This window comes from Palaemon carinicauda, chromosome 45 (assembly GCF_036898095.1).
Source record: "Palaemon carinicauda isolate YSFRI2023 chromosome 45, ASM3689809v2, whole genome shotgun sequence".
NCBI lineage: Eukaryota > Metazoa > Arthropoda > Malacostraca > Decapoda > Palaemonidae > Palaemon > Palaemon carinicauda.
The window spans coordinates 38,966,021-38,986,595 of NC_090769.1; the positions used below are offsets into that span (position 1 = coordinate 38,966,021).

The 20,575-nt window shown below is 40.4% G+C and overlaps 1 protein-coding gene across 2 annotated transcripts in view; it reads right to left on the reverse strand.

Moving 5' to 3' along the window:
• Positions 1-425: 425 nt before the first annotated feature.
• The window catches only part of LOC137634934 (uncharacterized), a 57,849-nt gene continuing 37,699 nt past the window's right edge, over positions 426-20,575 (reverse strand). For both annotated transcript variants that reach the window (XM_068367497.1, XM_068367498.1), the window contains exons 4-5: positions 12,334-12,541; positions 426-2,933 (exon numbers count right to left, since the gene is read on the reverse strand). In XM_068367497.1, coding sequence (XP_068223598.1) covers positions 2,196-2,933; positions 12,334-12,541 — 946 coding nt within the window. In that variant the 3' untranslated portion in view covers positions 426-2,195. The remainder of the gene's footprint in view (positions 2,934-12,333; positions 12,542-20,575) is intronic.

Consider the following 20,575-nt stretch of genomic DNA (forward strand, 5'->3'; position numbering starts at 1 on the left):
AAATAGAAATAGATAGATTTGTGCAATCAAACTACTGTATACTGTAATGCCTGCTGACATTTATTTGAAATAATTAACACTGTGTGTCTCAAAAATTTTGAATTTGACTCTACTATACCTTTTCACATTGCTGTTGCCTTATCAAGGTGTCTCGTTTTTTTTTCTGTTTTCTTTCTTTATTTTGAAGACATTGAAGCTTTCTACACAATTCTATGAGTATGAAATGGGCTAGTTATAAGTAATAGGTTTAAATGGTAATAGTGAATTTTTCCTTTCATAAAATATTTTTTTTTTTTTTTGTACAATACAGTAATTTCCAGTAATGACACAAACTATGCAGTATGTTTCAAGATTATGACCTTTAACATTGGAACACCAGTTAAATGAATATAGAGCATTTGTTTCAAATCTACGAAACAGTAATCTTGGGTTTTATATCTTTATGAAAATTTGTACATATTTTTCTAGAAAGTTACTTTTAGTCCACATTTGTATTGTATACAGGGAATATATGCGTACTGTAAAGAATACTGTAAAGGTAAATATGGATAAAAGTAGTCAACTTGGCTGAACATGGGGCTAGAGCAGTTAGCATGGTCTACTACAGGCTAAGCTAGTTTAAAAATTTCACAGAGGGTTTAACCAGACTTTAAAACCCCTAATCAGGTTCGAGTTACCACTGTACCATTCGAAACTTATCATTAATTATATTCATGGTGATAAATTAATCAAATATAAGTAAAATACTAATATAGCAAATAATATGCCCTACTCTTCCTGATACCTTACGATGCTACGCTCGGTTATCTAATTTTCTTAATTTAACATCTGAAGCCCTTGGATAACAGAAACTTGATACATTCAACTCACTTGCTTAACAGAGTTAAGCGACAGGTCTAATACAAAGTTGAATCCATAACTTGTTGGAATATAATCCTCTTGCGGAACAAATATAAGGTCTAGAGATTAGTTCATTTATCCAAAATTAAATAGAATAATTAAAAATTGCCTTACACCAGGTGTTAATGTAAACCAGTGATATGATCTTATTTTTATGTGTAGATGAATATCTTTCTTGTGTAAAATGTATGAGTGAACTTGAACAGAACAGTTATCTCACCTCACATTGTTTTCCCTAAAGTTCAAAATCAATAATCAAATTTTGCCTACTATAAACTCAAAGAAGATCAATACTCCATGTATTTCACCTATGCCAACACCCAACTTAAAAACAAATATTGATTAAAAGTTACATTTATGAGGTGAAAAACTGATGTAATGACTTGTACAGAGACCTATAAACAAGTAGAATCAATATTAATACTGTAAAATGCAGAAAGGGACTAGAATATGAAGTTATGCTCATTTCAACAAGAATAAGTATTCTCTTATTGTGAAAATCAATGATGTGGGAACTAAAATAATTGAGATTGGACTCCCTTGACTGACTGCTAAAAACTGATAGCCAGTTTTGAAAAAGATTTAGGATTTCTGCCTGACTGCCAATTATGACTTTAGTAAAGTAATAAGTTTCCTTTCCATGTATGCATACCTGCTATTTGAATATTTTTGGTGTTAACAATGGATTCTTTCAGCACTGAAATTTCTTACTACACAGCCATAATCACTTTCAATACCTCTCTATCAATATACATCACAATGTATGCAATGTGTATATCCTCAACTAATAATCAGATATAACTTTAAAAAGGCTACAGTTAAGTATCCCACCATGAAAATCTCTTTAACTGCTGTGAAAGTCTGCATCTTTTGCTCATAAAATGCAGTACAGTATATGCAATGAAATCACTATACCAGAGTAGATGTCACAGCTACAAGCTAACGAAACTTTTAATACTTTTATTTATCATTTATAAGGCAAAAAATAAGATTGCATATCTGATTCTAAATATGAATTAGATACAGCTGCATGCTTGTACTGTACTTCTAGCACCCAACACCAAAGTGAATATTATACTGTAATAAGCAGTAACTGCACTATGACAACATAAAGGAACTTCATATGAAATGCAGTAGTAACAGCTGACTAGACAGTTTCAATACCCTTATCCCTTTGAGAAATTCACATCAGAATGAGCACAAAATTGCCTCACTTGGAAAGCATCTATTGGGGAGCAAAAAACTTCAAGTGCATTATAACAACTAGTAACAAGGCTACGTAGTCTACAGTATATTCAGTCTTCACCAAGAAAAGTTGCAGGATATGATGGCAATGTGCATCCTTTCTGTTGTAATAGCTGTTGAGCTGTCCAAGTGCCACAGTCTAGACACTGCTCTAAGGGTAATCCTCTGCTCATGGCAGCAAGGAACCCCCCAACGAAAGAATCACCAGCACCTGTTGTATCTATAATCTTTTTGGGAGAGATAGGGGGCACCAACTGTTCTCGAGCAATATTGTTGCTGATATATAGAAGAGGTTTGGGTCCATTTGTTACAACAACCAGCTTCTTCTGCAATATCTTATTTTCCGAAAATTCATTAGTAGTATCACAACACTCACTGTCTTTGCCATTTGAGATGCCATTACATAATTCTTCAATTATGCCATTAGAGCTTACACCATTACAATGGCTAAACTGGCCATCATGAGATATCTGATGAGTTCTATTCATTAATATGTTTCCATCATCAATGGAACAACTCTTCTTGTCCCTTTTTATTTTTTCTTCACCCTTAAGAACCCTGAGAGCCTTCCAAAGATCAGGAATAATATCTTGCCCACTTGTATGCTGCAATGTCAACTTTTCAACATCAACAAATCTGTCCAATGTCTTGTATTCCTCTGCATATCCAAAAAGTATATCTACAAATGGCAAAAGTTCGGCAAGCTCATTGGGATGGTTTTCACATACGTAGCTTCCACACAGGTTAAACACAAACTTTTTATCATGCTGCTTGGCATATTTGGCAATCTAGAAGAAAGAAAATTGAAAATAGTTTTTTATTTCTTCAGCAGTCAAATTCAGTTCTAACTTACAATATTCCTCTGAAACTTAAAAAGGTTGTTGAAGATCCTAATGAAAAAATACACAAGCATTAAGAGGGAGAAAAATTATTGCAATTGAAGTTTCTTAAAAATTACCAGGTGAAAAGAAATTTCTATTCCCAACTCTTAATAACTAGACACTAGTACAAAAAACCAGCACCACAAACAATTGCACAACACCTGGACAAGAATACATGTACTTGCTACTTGTTACCTTACTGAGAGTAAAACTATACATTTTGGGAATGTAAGGGAAGTTATAAAAAAAGAAGAAAATTTTCAGATATAAAAAAAACTATTTATTTGACTTATGCTTGTTACCTAAAGATACATATGAGCCACTTGTAATGTTTTTGACTACACAGACAAGAATTTCTTGACAATGGGATGCTCTTTATCTTCATTTGTCCATACATTATTCAATATCTTAGTGAGCTCAAATAATTGTTATATTTTGGCAACTGGAGGGAATGAGATTAATGGAAACCCCTCTAAATTTTAAGTTCAAATTTAGGGAACAATTAAAGGAATTAGAATTTAATGTCCTTAAATAAGATAATTTTCTTATTTTACTAATATTATGTATAGCCAGCAAATCATGCCAAACACTCTTACCAGTGTTAGGGAATGTATGACAATCAAACAACTAAAATTTAATGAAAATAAAACTTAGTTTAGGGTGATTGGAAAGAAAAAGTGTAAGAAACATGTTATTTTGATAATAAAATAAATTTTTGAATATACTTACCCGGTGATTATAATAGCTGCAACTCTGTTGCTCGACAGAAAAACTCTACGGAAAAATTCGCCAGCGATCGCTACACAGGTAAGGGGTGTACTCAACAGCGCCATCTGTCGTTCAGATACCCAGTACTCATTGTAAACAAAGAACTCAATTTTCTCCTCGGTCCACTGTGTCTCTATTGGGGAGGAAGGGAGGGTCCTTTAATTTATAATCACCGGGTAAGTATATTCAAAAATTTATTTTATTATCAAAATAACATTTTTCAATATTTAACTTAGCCGGTGATTATAATAGCTGATTCACACCCAGGGGGGTGGGTAGAGACCAGCAAAATATGTTTACATCATATGAGCTAAGAATTTTTATTTCATTTTAGAAGTTATCAAAATAACTAAACAAAATAAATAGGTACCTGGTAAGGAAGTCGACTTGAACAATTACTCTGCCTTTTTAAGTACGTCTTCCTTACGGAGCCTCGCGATCCTCTTAGGATGCTGAGCGACCCCTAGGAGCTGAAGTATCAAGGGTTGCAACCCATACAACAGGACCTCATCAAAACCTCTAATCTAGGCGCTTCTCAAGAAATGACTTTGACCACCCGCCAAATCAACTAGGATGCGAAAGGCTTCTTAGCCTTCCGGACAACCCAAAAACAACAATAAAAACATTTCAAGAGAAAGATTAAAAAGGTTATGGAATTAGGGAATTGTAGTGGTTGAGCCCTCACCCACTACTGCACTCGCTGTTACGAATGGTCCCAGAGTGTAGCAGTTCTCGTAAAGAGACTGGACATCCTTAAGATAAAAAGACGCGAACACTGACTTGCTTTTCCAATAGGTTGCGTCGATTATACTTCGCAGAGATCTATTTTGTTTAAAGGCCACGGAAGTTGCGACAGCTCTAACTTCGTGTGTCCTTACCTTCAGCAAAGCTTGGTCTTCCTCATTCAGATGGGAATGAGCTTCTCGTATTAACAGTCTGATAAAATAGGATAAAGCATTCTTTGACATAGGCAAAGATGGTTTCTTAACTGAACACCATAAAGCTTCAGACGGGCCTCGTGAAGGTTTAGTTCGTTTTAAATAGAACTTAAGAGCTCTTACAGGGCATAAGACTCTTTCTAGTTCATTTCCAACCATACGATAAGCTTGGAATATCGAACGATTTTGGCCAAGGTCAAGAAGGCAGCTCGTTTTTGGCTAGAAAACCAAGTTGTAGAGAACATGTAGCCGTTTCAGATGAGAATCCGATGTTCTTGCTGAAGGCATGAATCTCACTGACTCTTTTAGCTGTGGCTAAGCATACCAGGAAAAGAGTCTTTAAGGTGAGATCTTTCAGGGAGGCTGATTGTAGCGGCTCAAACCTGTCTGACATAAGGAATCTTAGTACCACGTCTAAATTCCAACCAGGTGTAACCAAACGACGCTCCTTCGTGGTCTCAAAAGACTTAAGGAGGTCCTGTAGATCTTTATTGTTGGAAAGATCTAAGCCTCTGTGACGGAAGACTGATGCCAACATGCTTCTGTAACCCTTGATAGTGGGAGCTGAAAGAGATCGTTCTTTCCTCAGATATAAGAGGAAGTCAGCTATTTGAGTTACAGAGGTACTGGTCGAGGATACGGATACTGACTTGCACCAGTTTCGGAAGATTTCCCACTTCGATTGGTAGACTCTAAGGGTGGATGTTCTCCTTGCTCTAGCAATCGCTCTGGCTGCCTCCTTCGAAAAGCCTCTAGCTCTCGAGTCTTTCGATAGTCTGAAGGCAGTCAGACGAAGAGCGTGGAGGCCTTGGTGTACCTTCTTTACTTGTGGCTGACGTAGAAGGTCCACCCTTAGGGGAAGTGTTCTGGGAACGTCTACTAGCCATCGAAGTACCTCGGTGAACCATTCTCTCGCGGGCCAGAGGGGAGCAACTAGCGTCAACCTTGTCCCTTCGTGAGAGGCGAACTTCTGCAGTACCTTGTTGACAATCTTGAACGGAGGGAATGCATATAGATCTAGATGTGACCAATCTAGGAGAAAGGCATCTATATGAACTGCTGCTGGGTCCGGGATTGGTGAGCAAAATATTGGGAGCCTCTTGGTCATCGAGGTTGCGAAGAGATCTATGGTTGGCTGGCCCCAGGTGGCCCAAAGTCTCTTGCATACATCCTTGTGGAGGGTCCATTCTGTTGGAATTATTTGTCCCTTCCGACTGAGACAATCTGCCATGACATTCAAGTTGTCTTGGATGAACCTCGTTACTAGTGATATGTTTAGACCTTTTGACCAGGTGAGGAGGTCCCTTGCGATCTCGTACAACGTCAGAGAGTAGGTCCCTCCTTGCTTGGAGATGTACGCCAAAGCCGTGGTGTTGTCCGAGTTCACCTCCACCACTTTGCCTTGAAGGAGAGACCTGAAGCTTTTCCAGGCCAGACGTACTGCCAGTAGCTCCTTGCAGTTGAAATGCATTGTCCTTTGACTCGAGTTCCATATTCCCGAGCATTCCCGACCGTCTAATGTCGCACCCCAGCCTACGTCTGATGCGTCCGAGAAGAGAACGTGGTTGGGAGTCTGAACAGCCAGGGGAAGACCCTCTCTTAGGTTGATATTGTCCTTTCACCAAGTCAGACAAGACTTTATCTTTTCGGAAACCGGGATCGAGACCGCTTCTAGCGTCTTGTCCTTTTTCCAGTGAAAAGCTAGATGGTATTGAAGAGGACGGAGGTGTAGTCTTCCTAGTGACACAAATTGATCCACGGATGACAGCGTCCCTACCAGACTCATCCACAGCCTGACTGAGCAGCGTTCCTTCTTCAGCATCTTCTGGATGGATAGCAGGGCTGGGGGCTGATCGTCTTGTTGTTCAGCAACGTCCTCATCAGAGGGTTCCTCATCCGAAACTGATGAGGAAACGGCAACGGAGTGGGCAACGTCTGGCTCGCTGAATCCGGTCGCACTGGTGGATGCGTGACGGAGCCGGACGCAATATCATGGAACTGCTGCACAGTCTGTGAACTGTCAACAACCATGGGTGCGCGAGGAAGCACAGCGTCAACCCGAGACTGTCTAGACCGTCTGGGTTGTGCAGTCAACACCCTACCGGGTTGCTGAGGTTGACGCACTGCGTCAAAACAAGTCACCTCTGCTGGTTGTTGAACGTCCTGAACGTCAACAACCACCTCCGAGCATCGCTTAACGTCAACGTGCGGCTGGCAACCCACACTGGGTCGCATCGGTGGAGGAACCACCTCAACTGGCAGACGCGAGTAGGTTACCTCAGCGTCAACAGGGCGCACAACCGACCGGTTGGAAGGTTGTTGGCCAGAAGGTTCTTCTCCGCATTTAAGTCCTCTATCAAGGACGCAAGCTTGGACTGCATGTCTTGCAGCAAAGCCCATTTAGGGTCTACAGGAGCAGGTGTGGCAACAGACGGGGTTAGCGACTGAGGCGGAACCGTTTACCATCCCTGAAAGCCTTGTTATGCGTGACATAATAGTACAGCAAAACTTCAAAGGCTCGACAACAGCTGTGAAGTTGACCTGTAAACAACTTGGAGCGTCCCCTGGCTAGGCGCCAGGGAGAGTCTACCAGAATTGAGAAGTCTATCTGGGCAGAGGCATGAACTCCCAAGCCGAGAACTTCTCTCGTGTCATATCAGACTCTCGCTCTATAAACCAGTTTAAAAGAAGGGAAAGCAAAGGCTGTATCCCCCAAACTCCTCCTGGTGAAAAACCAGTCGCCTAGCCAACGTAACGCTCTCTAGGAGAGCGAGAGAGCACTAGCTTAAAAACAACGGCTTCGAAGTAGCTAGGCCTAGTGTAAGCTCTGACGTTTAGGCGAACGAGGAGCAGCAGTTACAAAAAGATCCGGACGAAGATCCTTAAAAAAATCATCATGATTTAATTAAAGTCCATAGGAGGCTAAGCAGCTTTAGGCTCCTCTCCATCTGACAGAGTCCTCAAGGGAATATCAGTAGGAGGGAGAACAGCAACTTCCTCATCTACAGGAACCTTGTCCGATAAAAGCTGAGTCTCTCACTGGTGCATAGTAGCGGACCAGAACGCAACGTCATGTAACTGCTTGACAGTCTGTGAACTGTCAACAACTGAACTGTCAACCACAACAGGTGCGTGAGGACGCACAGCGTCCACTCGAGACTACTTTGACTGCCTAGACTGAGCAGTCAAAACAACTCTAGAATGCGGAGGTTGACGCACAGCGTCAAAACAAGTCAACTCCGATTGTTAGTGAACATCTTGAACGTCAACAGGAGCATCAGCCAGTGACCTAACATCCAAATGCGGCTGAAAAACCACACGAGACCGCATCGAGTGTGGTTCTAAACAACCTGACTGACGTGACTAAGCTACGCCAACGTCAACAGTAAGCACAAAGGAACGTTAGGTTGGCTGAAAGCCAGGATATCGATGAGATAAACGGCTAGACTCAACGGACTAATCGGCAGAATAGTCTTCCATAAGGGAGGCAAGCATATACTGCATGTTTTGCCATACAACCCCTTAAGGATCAACGGAAATGGTTGTGGTAATAGACGAGGGTAACGTCTGTGACCGCAACACTTTGCCTACAAAAAAAGACTCTCGGAGTCTGTGTTACGCTTTTGTTAGGAGGCAAGCAGTTATCCGATGACTGCATAGGGTCAGAGCTGTCCTAATGGCTGTAACCAGGACGCTGGACCTGTCCTGAAAGGACTGACTTTCGCTTAAGGGCTTCGAAACCTTGTGACAGGTTTCTTATGCGAAAAGCCTACGGATGGCGAGGAGAAACAACGTCTCTCTCGTCTTATGGTAGGGGAGATCTTGGTAAGATACACCCGATACCATAGAGGGAAAACGTCTGTTCGTTGGTCAAGGCCTCTCGAACCCATAAGTCGTTTGACATTACTTCTCCCCTGGGCTTGGGAGCATGTAAGAGGTCCCGGACTAGGTGAACGACAGGTACGAACAGACGAACCCTCGGACGCATCACTGTAACACTTTGCGCCTCGGACGCAACACTGTAACACTTTGCGCATATCACTTTATCACTTCGATTTTCTGTTTTGCACTTATTTCTACCTGAAACACGCAATTCTACCCTTCATTAAAAGGTAGTAATTGCGAAATTAGTCGTATAATGCAAGCTCATAATACCAGCAAAAAACAGAAAACATATTTTAAGATAAAAAGAAAAATCAGTGGCTGGGAAAGAGACTAAACACTAGTTCATATAACTACGTTTTCAATCTCTCACCGCACATAGCCTGGGGACGAGAATAAAAACCTAAAAACGTTTTATCCTTCCTCCCCGTACAGCGACTAGGGACGTGAGTAACACGAGAACAACGTTACCCGCTTGAACGGAACGTTTTCTCTCCTCTCTCTCCCTCCGTCTCTATCTCTCTCTCTCTTTCTCTCTTGATTTCGCACCTAAGAGAAGAGCCCAATTATATATCGTCAAAAAAACATGTTATTTGACTAAAGGAAAAAACTGAAAGGTTTTTCAAATAAAAAGTTCCTTTAAATTAGAATTTAAAACATTTAAGCTAAGAAAGAATGAACAAAACGTCAGAATCGATTTACTCTTACTGCAAAGTGAAACCGTGATACACTCTCTCTCTATCGTAACGATAGAGCGCATGTTGAACGTCCTGAACGTCAACAACTGCGTAGCATAAAAAAATAAACGTTAGTTCATCTTTGAAAACAGTACGAAGACTATCAAAGAAATTCTTTCATAAAATATTACATTTAAAAAGTTTTAAATCCTTAGCTCTTTAAAAGCTAAAGACGATATAAAGGGCTCAACGTTAATTAACTTCGGTTTCCAAGTTAGGACCGCCTACTCTCAGGAAAGGTCTATATAAACAAAGCATTAAAATTTATTTTTATATGTTTATAAAAAATGGAAAGTTAATCGAAGAGGCCTAATAAAGGCGGAGAGATATAAAATATATAGAGGAAAATCTATAACGTGATAAGATAATTACTAAAAGCCTAAACACACTTCCGTCTAAGGAAAGGGTCGGCCATTTAAAAGTGAAAGAAAGTCCATACTCTCTTTGTCACCATAATTAAATCTATCCAAAACGAGTTCAAGTTTTAAGATGAAGATAAAACACCTGCATAGCGAAAGCTCAAAACTAGAATAGTGTACTTCACCAAATAGTTGTGAAAACAAATCCAGTTAGCAACAGCGAATTAGTAGGTCTTGCCGGTAGCCCGACAGAGAGAAAAATGAGTTCTTTGTTTACAATGAGTACTGGGTATCTGAACGACAGATGGCGCTGTTGAGTACACCCCCTACCTGTGTAGCGATCGCTGGCGAATTTTTCCGTAGAGTTTTTCTGTCGAGCAACAGAGTTGCAGCTATTATAATCACCGGCTAAGTTAAATATTGAAAATAGGGTGATATTCAGATAAACCTAAATAACAACTCTGCCCCGATATCTAGTAAAATTTGCGATCTAGGCGTATCTGTTGACTGTAATTAGTCTTTCAATGCCCAAGTGAATAATGTAGTAAAAACTGCTGGCTATCATCTTAGAAACATTCCTTTTATAAAGTACCTAGATGAACATTCTGTAAAGTAACTTGAAGTAAACTATATTACCAGGATTTACTACTACTGTAATTCCATTTACTACAATTTATCAAAAGTGCAACTTAAGGAATTACAAAACATAATAAACAGAGGAGCAGGACTGATAAAAGGTGTCCTACCCCAAGAAAGGATCACCCCTACACTACAGTAATTGATTTACAATGGCTGTCTATTAAAGCAAGAGTAGAGTTTAAAATACTTAAGATAACCCATCAAGTTATCAAAACTGGACACCCAAAATACTAAAGAGAATTACTACATACTGTGCAGCCAATAAATAGTACTGACACGAGAATAGTTACAGATGGTTTCAAATTATTGGAACCTAGATATATGTCTACTGTAGACTCTAGATCCTTTAAATATGCAGCTCCAAGACTATACAATAAGCTCCCATTAGACATCTGAAAGACTGAATATATTAAGGCTTTCATAAGGAAACTAAAGACTTTCTTGTTCTCTAAGCGCCTCGATAGTGTGGATTTGCCAATAATCGAGCAGTATGCTGTGTGAAATGCTGACTGCCTTGGAATGAATACGATAAAATGACTGTGAAGGTTCTATTAAGAGAAGGGTTCCCCTGCTATATTGGACAAGAAAAGCAGCCCTTCAAGTAAAGTAAATAGTTGATTTAACTAAATTGACTGTATTGAAGAGAGTACCAGTAATCAGATTTAGGTAGTTGCTCTTTGCTTCCATAAACAACATTGTTAAGATTTTTCATAATTCTGATCATCCTTTACATTCAGATCTTCCTGGACAGTTCCATCCTGTTCGTAATACTAGTCATACAATTAATTCTAATAGTCAGGCCTTCTCCATCCTAAGCTTAAATACTACACAGCATTCTAGAAATTTTATTCCAGCTGTGACCAAGTAGTGGCATAATCTTCCTAGGTAGTAGGTTGGCCAGGCCATCAGCCACCCATTGAGATAATACCGTTAAAGAGTGTTACGGGGTCCTTCTCTCTGGTTACGGTTCATTTTCTCTTTGCCTACACACACCGAATAGCCTGACCTATTCTTTACATATTCTCCTCTCTCCTTATACATCTGACAGCACTGAGACCACCAAACACTTCTTCTTCACACAAGGGGTTACTGGCCTATCATTGTTCAGTGGCCACTTTCCTCTAGGTAAGGGTAGAAGAGACTCTCTAGCTATGGTAAGCAGCTCTCCTAGGAGAAGGAAACTCCCAAATCAAACCATTGTTCTCTACTTTTGAGTTGTGCCATAGCCTCTGTACTATGGTCTTCCAATGTCTTGGGTTTGAGTTCTCTTGCCTGAGGGTACACTCAGGCACACAATCTTATTTCTCTTCCTCTTATTTGGTTGAAGTTTTTAGAGTTTATAGAGGAAATATTTATTTCAATGTTGTTACTGTTCTTAAAATATTTTATTTTTCCTTGTTTCCTTTCCTCACTGGGCTATATTCCCTGTTGGAGCCCCTGGGCTTATAGCATTCTGCCTCTCCAACTAGGGTTGTAGCTTAGCAAATAATAATAATAATAATAATAAATAATAATAATAATAATAATAATCAGGTAGTTGAATCGATTGAACTTCAAAAGTTCATACTTGCAGCAAATACTTTCATGTTGAGCAGGTTGACGTATGTCTATTTATAGTAATTTATAAAATATCTGTTTTGATATTGTTACTGTTATTAAAATATTTTAATTTATCATTATTTCTCAGATTGTTTATTAATTTCCTTATTCCCTTTCCTCACTGGGCTATTTTTTCCCTGTTGGAACCTGTGGGCTTATAGTATTTTGTTTTTCCAACTAGGGTTATAGTTTAGCTAATAATAATAATAATAATAATAATAATAATAATAATAATGATAATAATAATAATAATGATAATAATAATAAGAGACTATGATAATGATAATAATAATAAGAGACTATGATAATAATAATAATAATAATAACAGACTATGAGTCTGGATTTTTATTCAACAAGTAAATATATATATATTTATTCACATACCTGTAATGCAGTGTTGAAACTGTGGGTAATAAAATACCCTTCAACATAAATAAAATCGGTTTCTTCTAGAACTGGAAGAAACTGGGAAGTGAAGATGTGCTCAGGTTCACAAACATTGGCAGCACCAATATCTGCACACAAACATCGACAAGCACCTAGGACAAGGGCTAAACATGTTCCTGTAGGTTGGTCATCAACTTCAACAAATCTGTGGACAAGAGACTAATTATAATCACCCTGATGTATTTCCTTTCATCATAATGCATATTACTAAAGTAGACAAAAGCTGCAGCTTCTTTCTAGATATTTGTAAGATAAAACTAACAAATAACAATTAAACAAAAAAACATTATAGCCAAACTGTATAACTAAAAAATTACAACTGGGAAAAATAGTTTCAGCTAACCCATAGAAACCCCTGTCAACATAGGACAAATTAAAATAAACTCTTCACTCAATATCATATAAGGAAAAGTGTTTGTAACATAAAACAGATTCCATGAATTCTGATGCAAGGAAATTGAATAAGATTTCATATTCTGATCTGGCTATCGAGATGCTGGTAGACCAGATCAAACCAGATTCAGTAGAGGTTCTTGCCATTATTTGAGGAGTAAAATTTTCTTTTTAAATATTGGACAACTATGCAAAGTTTGGCGAAAAAATTGACCCGTTAAATTAATATTAAAACTGCAAATAAACACATACAGTACTGATAACCTGTCTCAATAATGACAATGAAACTCCTTGAAGACTTTAAATGATTTTCAATCATAAAATATATAAAAATGAATAACAAATCACACAATATCAAACCTTATATAGTCGACCTCAATTCAACATCAAGATGATCAGTGGCCTAGTCATGGAATTTTTAATTAGGATATAATAAATTATATTCTCATATCTGTCTGCAGGAGCATTTTTGTCATTCCTCTTATGCTAGCATACATGTTACATATACATACATACAAACACACATGTACAGTGTGTGTGTGTATATATATATATATATATACACTATATATATATATATATATATATACACTATATATATATATATATATATATATATATATACAGTATATATATATATATATATATATATATATATATATATATATATATATATATATATATATGTGTGTGTGTGTCAGTATTTATACATACATATATACAGAATATATATATATATATATATATATATATATATATATATATATATATATATAATATATATATATATATATATATATATATATATAATATATATATATATATATATATATATATATATACATAACTTTTGTTATATATAACAAAATTATTATGTATTTACAATTAATTTTATATCAATAAGTACATGTGAATGGTGGAAAGAAGAAGTGAAGGTAAAAGTGGAAGAGAATAAGAGAGCTTTTGAAGAATGGCTGAAGAGTAATAATGTAGAAAAGTATGAAAGATATAGAGAGAAAAATGTGGAAGTAAAGCGCAAGGTAAGTGAGGCAAAAAGGGCAGCTGACCTGAGGTGGGGTCAGGGATTGGATCATGCAAATGAAGAGAATAAGAAGTTTTGGAGAGAACTGAAGAGAGTAAGGAAGGTTGATTCAAGAATTGAAGAAAGTAAGGAAGGCTGATTCAAGAATTGAAGAGACAGTGAAAGATGGAAATGAAAGGTTGTTAAAAGGAGAGGACGCAAGGAAAAGGTGGGCGGAATATTTTGAAAGTTTACTGAATGTTGAGGATAATAGGGAGGCAGATATAATTGCTGTTGCAGGTGTTGAGGTGCTGGTGATGGGAGATGAGAATGAGAGAGAGATTACAAGAGAGGAAGTGAGGAGAGCACTAGATGAAATGAGAGCAGGAAAAGCATCAAGTATGGATGGTATGAGAGCTAAGATGTTGAAGGAAGGGGTGTGACTGTATTTGGTTGGTGAGATTGATTAATATGTGTTTTGTGTTGTCAATGGTACCAGTAGATTGGGTTTGTGCATGTATTGTACCACTATATAAGGGTAAGGGAGATGTGCATGAGTGTTGTAATTTAAGGGGTATTAGTTTGTTGAGTGTAGTTGGAAAAGTCTCTGCTGACCTGCGGGGGAGATGGGACACTGCAGGAGGAGGAACTGCATTGCACTGCATTGAAAGGCATTCTTTTCTTGGCACTACCTCAACAGGGGGGAAACCAGAACGAGTCCGTATAGGAGATTGTCCTGTCTTCCTTAAAATTAGATGGTCACATTCTCTTCCTCCTGGCTTTGGGTTTGGCCTGTGGTAACTTGAACTGCAGGGAACTCCCCTGTGGTTCTGAAGCACACTCTTCCTGGGCCCTTTTGTACAGAGATGGGTTTATCCTTGCATGGAGGCTCCGGCAGGACGGGGTTTACTGAACTCCCTCTGGCGTCAGCAGGAGAGGAGCCTGGAACTAGAGGGGGCAACACTGGAATCCCGGGAATGTCACCCAAAGACTGGGAATGGGGAATGACTCCTGTCATAACTTGCCACATTATGTTACATGATACTCGAAGCCATGGGGGGTCGCTGGCTCCCGATGTGCTGGGAGGGAGGTCCTTGGGGCGGTATGGATCCCTAGGCTTTGAAAACACTGCTAGAATCTTAGCCCTCTTACCTGGAGGCAAGATCGGCACAAGTCTTCCCTTTGGAGGAGGATCTAGGCGTTGTCGTGTGGGCAACAATTGTCTTGGGGGAGATCGAGACACTCTGATGGGATTCTATCCAAGCAAGTGGTTTGCTCAGGGTAAAAAAAACACTCTCTGCAGCTAAAAAACCTGAAGGGATCTCGTCTGAGGATGAGGAGAACACCAAAGCGGGGCAAGACCGGTGTCGTGAGGATGGATAATTGCGAGACCTAGTTCTATCACGAGACACTACTACGTCACAAGATATTGACACGTCATGCGACGCTGATCTGCTGCATAATGCAGCAAGAGACCGAGCATGAGCAAGGGAACAAAAACCAGGGGGAGGAGTTACCACGGAACTTGATTCTAGGTCACACGACCCTAGCGGATCGTCATGACGAGAACCCGAAGGAACTATTTCACCAACATCTAATGGAAGATGGAATCCCTCACAAAATTTCGTCGTGTGAGACTACAGGTTTCACACAATGAGGAATATGAGGAGAACCAGAAGGAGCTACGTCATCAAAACCTGATAGGTGATGGGATCCCTCAGGAACCACGTACACATGACGAGAACCAGAAGGAGCTACGTCATGGAAACCTGACGGGAGATGGAATCCCTCAGGAATAGTGTCGCGTGTGACCACAGGGTTCATGCGACGAGGAACATGACGACACCCCGAAGGAACTACGTCATTGAAACCTAAAGGGAGATGGAATCCCTCCTGACTGCACGAGGAGGAGCACGTCCCGGATGGAAAGGGGTCACAAACTCCTCTACCCGACGGAGCCCCGAAAGGAAATGCCTGCAGAGACCGCCCAGGGGGGAGGGGGGGAGGGGAGGAGTCTGCTCTAGCTCTAGATCTACCTTTTCTGAGGGGGAGGATGGTTCACTCGGAGGAGAGTCACGCTAAAGGCAACGCTCTACCTATGCCCTTGGATAAGAAGTATAAGCATATCGTTTCCGCAGCCTGCAAGCGGTTTTCTCTCGGGAATGAGACGTGTTCTCCCGAAGGGGAACCCTGTCTTGGACTCTTCTGCCACTGCCACTGGTGGGTCCTCTCCACTCCCAAATGAATGAGTTCCAAGAGAAAGTCATTCGAAAGGGGACCATCAACACCCAGTGATGGCCACAAAGACAAAGTCAGAAATTGAGCTGGTGTTCCCAAGGGGAAAGGGGAGGAGCCATCCCCTTGCCTACAAGGTTGACTGGAGTAACTAGGCCTGCGCTGCTACTCGTACGATTCCCGGAAGGGACCAGCGGAGGAGCAGCTTTGGAAAGAGATCGGGGGATAGAAGAAGAATGCAGTTTCTTTGACTTCGAGGAAGACACCGAAGGAAAAGAAACCCGCTTGGCCTTTCAACGCCCAAACCCCTCCCACTGGGACACAAACCACTCCCTACACTCAGTACATATCATCCCTAGAACACCAGCGGCCCCGGCAAGCCGGACACAGCAAGTGAGAGTCCGTCTCTAAGGAGGACATGAAGGTACCGCAGGAGCAGCCTTCGGAACCAGGACAAGTATACACACACACCATCTGCAAAAAAAAAGAGATAAAGGTTAATATAAAGCAAAGTCAAAAGTAGGAGAGAGCAACAGAGTGCCTGTTCTCTACCGAGCCAGAAAGCAAAGTGGTTGCTCAGCCCAGGTGTGTGAGTGAACGGGGTGGATGGGCTAACCTTTACCCCGCCCACCCTTTAACTAGCGGTTGGAGTAGTTATCCCTCAATAAAATCATCATGGCTGATCTGTCAGCTTCGTTGAAAGTAATATAGTACCCCTATAAATAGCGAAGGGTTTGTATTTGCGCAGGAAAAACTAAGATTTTATCTATTAGAGGAGAGAGGTAGGTATGAAAATGTAGAGAGAAAAGCTATGAAGAGAGAGAGGCTTTTATATACCCTGTACTACACAAAAATAAATCTTTGTAAAAAAAATCTACACTGTTTAAAATATACGACAGAGAAAATATTGCCCACTCATTACTGAAAGTTTGTGCATGTATTGTACCACTATATAAGGGTAAGGGAGATGTGCATGAGTGTAGTAATTCAAGAGGTATTAGTTTGTTCAGTGTAGTTGGAAAAGTGTATGGTAGAGTAATGATTAATGGGATTAAGGATAAAACAGAGAATGCAATCTTAGAAATACAGGGTGGTTTTAGAAGAGGTAGGGGTTGTATGAATCAGATTTTTACAGTTAGGCAGATATGCGAGAAATATTTAGCAAAAGGTAAGGAGGTGTATGTTGCGTTTATGGATCTGGAGAAAGCGTATGATAGAGTTGATAGGGAAGCAATGTGGAATGTGATGAGGTTATATGGAGTTGGTAAAAGGTTGTTGCAAGCAGTGAAAAGTTTCTACAAAGGTAGTAAAGCATGTGTTAGAATAGGAAATGGAGTGAGTGATTGGTTTCCGGTGAGAGTGGGGCTGAGACAGGGATGTGTGATGTCGCCGTGGTTGTTTAACTTGTATGTTGATGGAGTGGTGAGAGAGGTGAATGTTCGAGTGCTTGGACGAGGATTAAAACTGGTAGAGGAGAATGACCATGAATGGGAGGTAAATCAGTTGTTGTTTGCGGATGATACTGTACTGGTTGCAGACACAGAAGAGAAGCTTGACCGACTAGTGACAGAATCTGGAAGGGTGTGTGAGAGAAGGAAGTTGAGACTTAATGTGGGTAAGAGTAAGGTTATGAGATGTACGAGAAGGGAAGGTGGTGCAAGGTTGAATGTCATGTTGAATGGAGAGTTACTTGAGGAGGTGGATCAGTTTAAGTACTTGGGGTCTGTTGTTGCAGCAAATGGTGGAGTGGAAGCAGATGTACGTCAGAGTGAGTGAAGGTTGCAAAGTGTTGGGGGCAGTTAAGGGAGTAGTAAAAAATAGAGGGTTGGGCATGAATGCAAAGAGAGTTCTATATGAGAAAATGATTGTACCAACTGTGATGTATGGATCGGAGTTGTGGGGAATGAAAGTGATGGAGAGACAGAAAATGAATGTGTTTGAGATGAAGTGTCTAAGGAGTATGGCTGGTGTATCTCGAGAAGATAGGGTTAGGAACGAAGTGGTGAGGGTGAGAACGGGTGTAAGAAATGAGTTAGCAGCTAGAGTGGATATGAATGTGTTGAGGTGGTTTGGCCATGTTGAGAGAATGGAAAATGGCTGTCTGCTAAAGAAGGTGATGAATGCAAGAGTTGATGGGAGAAGTACAAGAGGAAGGCCAAGGTTTGGGTGGATGGATGGAGTGAAGAAAGCTCTGGGTGATAGGAGGATAGATGTGAGAGAGGCAAGAGAGCGTGCTAGAAATAGGAATGAATGGCGAGCGATTGTGACGCAGTTCCGGTAGGCCCTGCTGCTGCCTCCGATGCCTTAGATGACCGCGGAGGTAGCAGCAGTAGGGGATTCAGCATTATGAAGCTTCATCTGTGGTGGATAACGGGGGAGGGTGGGCTGTGGCACCCTAGCAGTACCAGCTGAACTCGGTTGAGTCCCTTGTCAGGCTGGGAGGAACGTAGAGAGTAGAGGTCCCCTTTTTGTTTTGTTTCATTTGTTGATGTTGGCTACCCCCCAAAATTGGGGAAGTGCCTTGGTATATGTATGTATGTATGTATTACTGAAAGTTAGGCTCTTCACTGTCTATAAACAAACCTAGCATGGGTGTGAAAACATTAAAAACTCACAGGGAAAATGAAAAGTAAAGCCTTAATTCATCCTGTACTAAACAAAATTAATGCTTTAATATACCTTTTAATTTGTATAGAAAAGCTATACTGTTTCAAATATATGACTGAAAAATACTGCGGACTTGTTACCGAAAAAGAGGCTATTCATTGCCGATAAACGAACCTTTCATTGCCGATAAACGAACCATTTCTATGTGAAAATCTTCAAAATCCACAGGTAAAATGAAAAATAAGGCTTTAATATACCCTCTACTTTGTTAAAACAAATAATAAGACTTTAATATACCATCTACTTCGTTAAAACCAAAAATAAAGCTTTATTATACACCTTACTTTGTAAAGAAAAGCTGTACAGGTATTTGAGTATAATACCATGACTGAAAGTTAAGGCTCCCAATCCAAATAAGAAAGTATAATTTCATTAACGACCAATTCAATCAACGTCGGCTTTTTCAGTCCCCATCTCGTCATTGTACAAGGAATACCTGTAGCTAAGTAGATTTTTACAATTTATGTAAGACATTTCTTCCACTATAAACTACAACTTTTGCGAGAGAAGAGATCTTCTCCAACACTCCCTTCTGAAGGGCAGCTCCCTCGTCCGTGAGGCGATGCGCCAGAGGAAGGAGGTGTTTATCACTCCTCTCTTGCAAGAGGAGAGATCTTCTCCAACAGACCCTTCTGAGCGGCAGCTCCCTCGTCCGCGAGGCGATGCGCCATAGGAAGGAGGAGTTGATGAATCCTCTCGCGAAAGGAGAGATGTTCAACACTCCCTTCTGAGTGGCAGCTCCCTCGTACGCGAGGCGATGCGCCATAGGAAGAAAGAGGTTTGGTTAGCAAGAAGAGAAATTTTCTCCTGAGTCGTACCCTCAGGGGATGACATAAGACTACTCACCTACCCCTTTTTTAAGGGGGTTGGAGTACTAAGAGGAGGTGAGGGATGTCTTGCTTCGTGTGAGACCCTCGCCTCGCGCAATACTCTTGCTTCGCGCGAGACTCTCGCCTTGTATGTGCTTGCCAGCGTTTGCTAGTATCAGATGGCATTCACCGATTCTCGCAAGCATTTGTGAGCCCTTGCCAATGTTTGTAAATGCTGGAAACCCTGTACGAAAGCTTTCCGAGACAACAACCCTTTCATGTAAGACTTCGCTTTTGCATGGGTATCTCTCAGCCCTGGACACAACGAGTTCTTGTTAGACACCATGTTTCATGAAATATAATCCTTCTGGGTTATTTTCTCTGGCTTTGTTGCCCGACGAAATGGAGAGCTTACGATTATACTCTTACAAGGTTATAATCTTAAGCCTATAGTCCCTAGATTTTTAGTTTCTGCTCACGTTTACGAATGATAGCAAGTTCTGTACACAAGGTGGCCAGAAGAGTGTTGCCAGCTTTTAATTACATTTACGAAAGTTAAGAAGCCCCACCCACAAGGTAACCAGACAATTTTGTCAGCTACTCATTACATTTATGAACGATAGCAAGCCCCGCCACCCACAAGGCAGGCAGACAAACAACGAAGTTATAAGCGCCAAACTAGCTGTAGGTGTTGTTTTACACATCTTAATAATACTACAGCTAGTCGATGATCAAATTCCTTTGGCAATAATGTTGCAATTCCTCGCACATACATTATTCCCTCAAGCACTCTCTAACTCGTTGCCAAACATTTACCCGGAGGCAAAGAGGTTACGCATACGCGGCTGCAGACAGACATGCGCATATGGAGGCAAGCAATCTTGCTGCCGACGAGAACTACAGACCATCTTACAATTAGAACTCCGTTCTAATAAATCATTAGTGTTGATGGCTATATTCCTTATGGGGAACTAGGTTATGCATTACTCTTTTTCCTTCCCGTAACCAGACACTGTATATGAGGTCTCCCTTCATCCCAGGCAGTCCTTCCTAA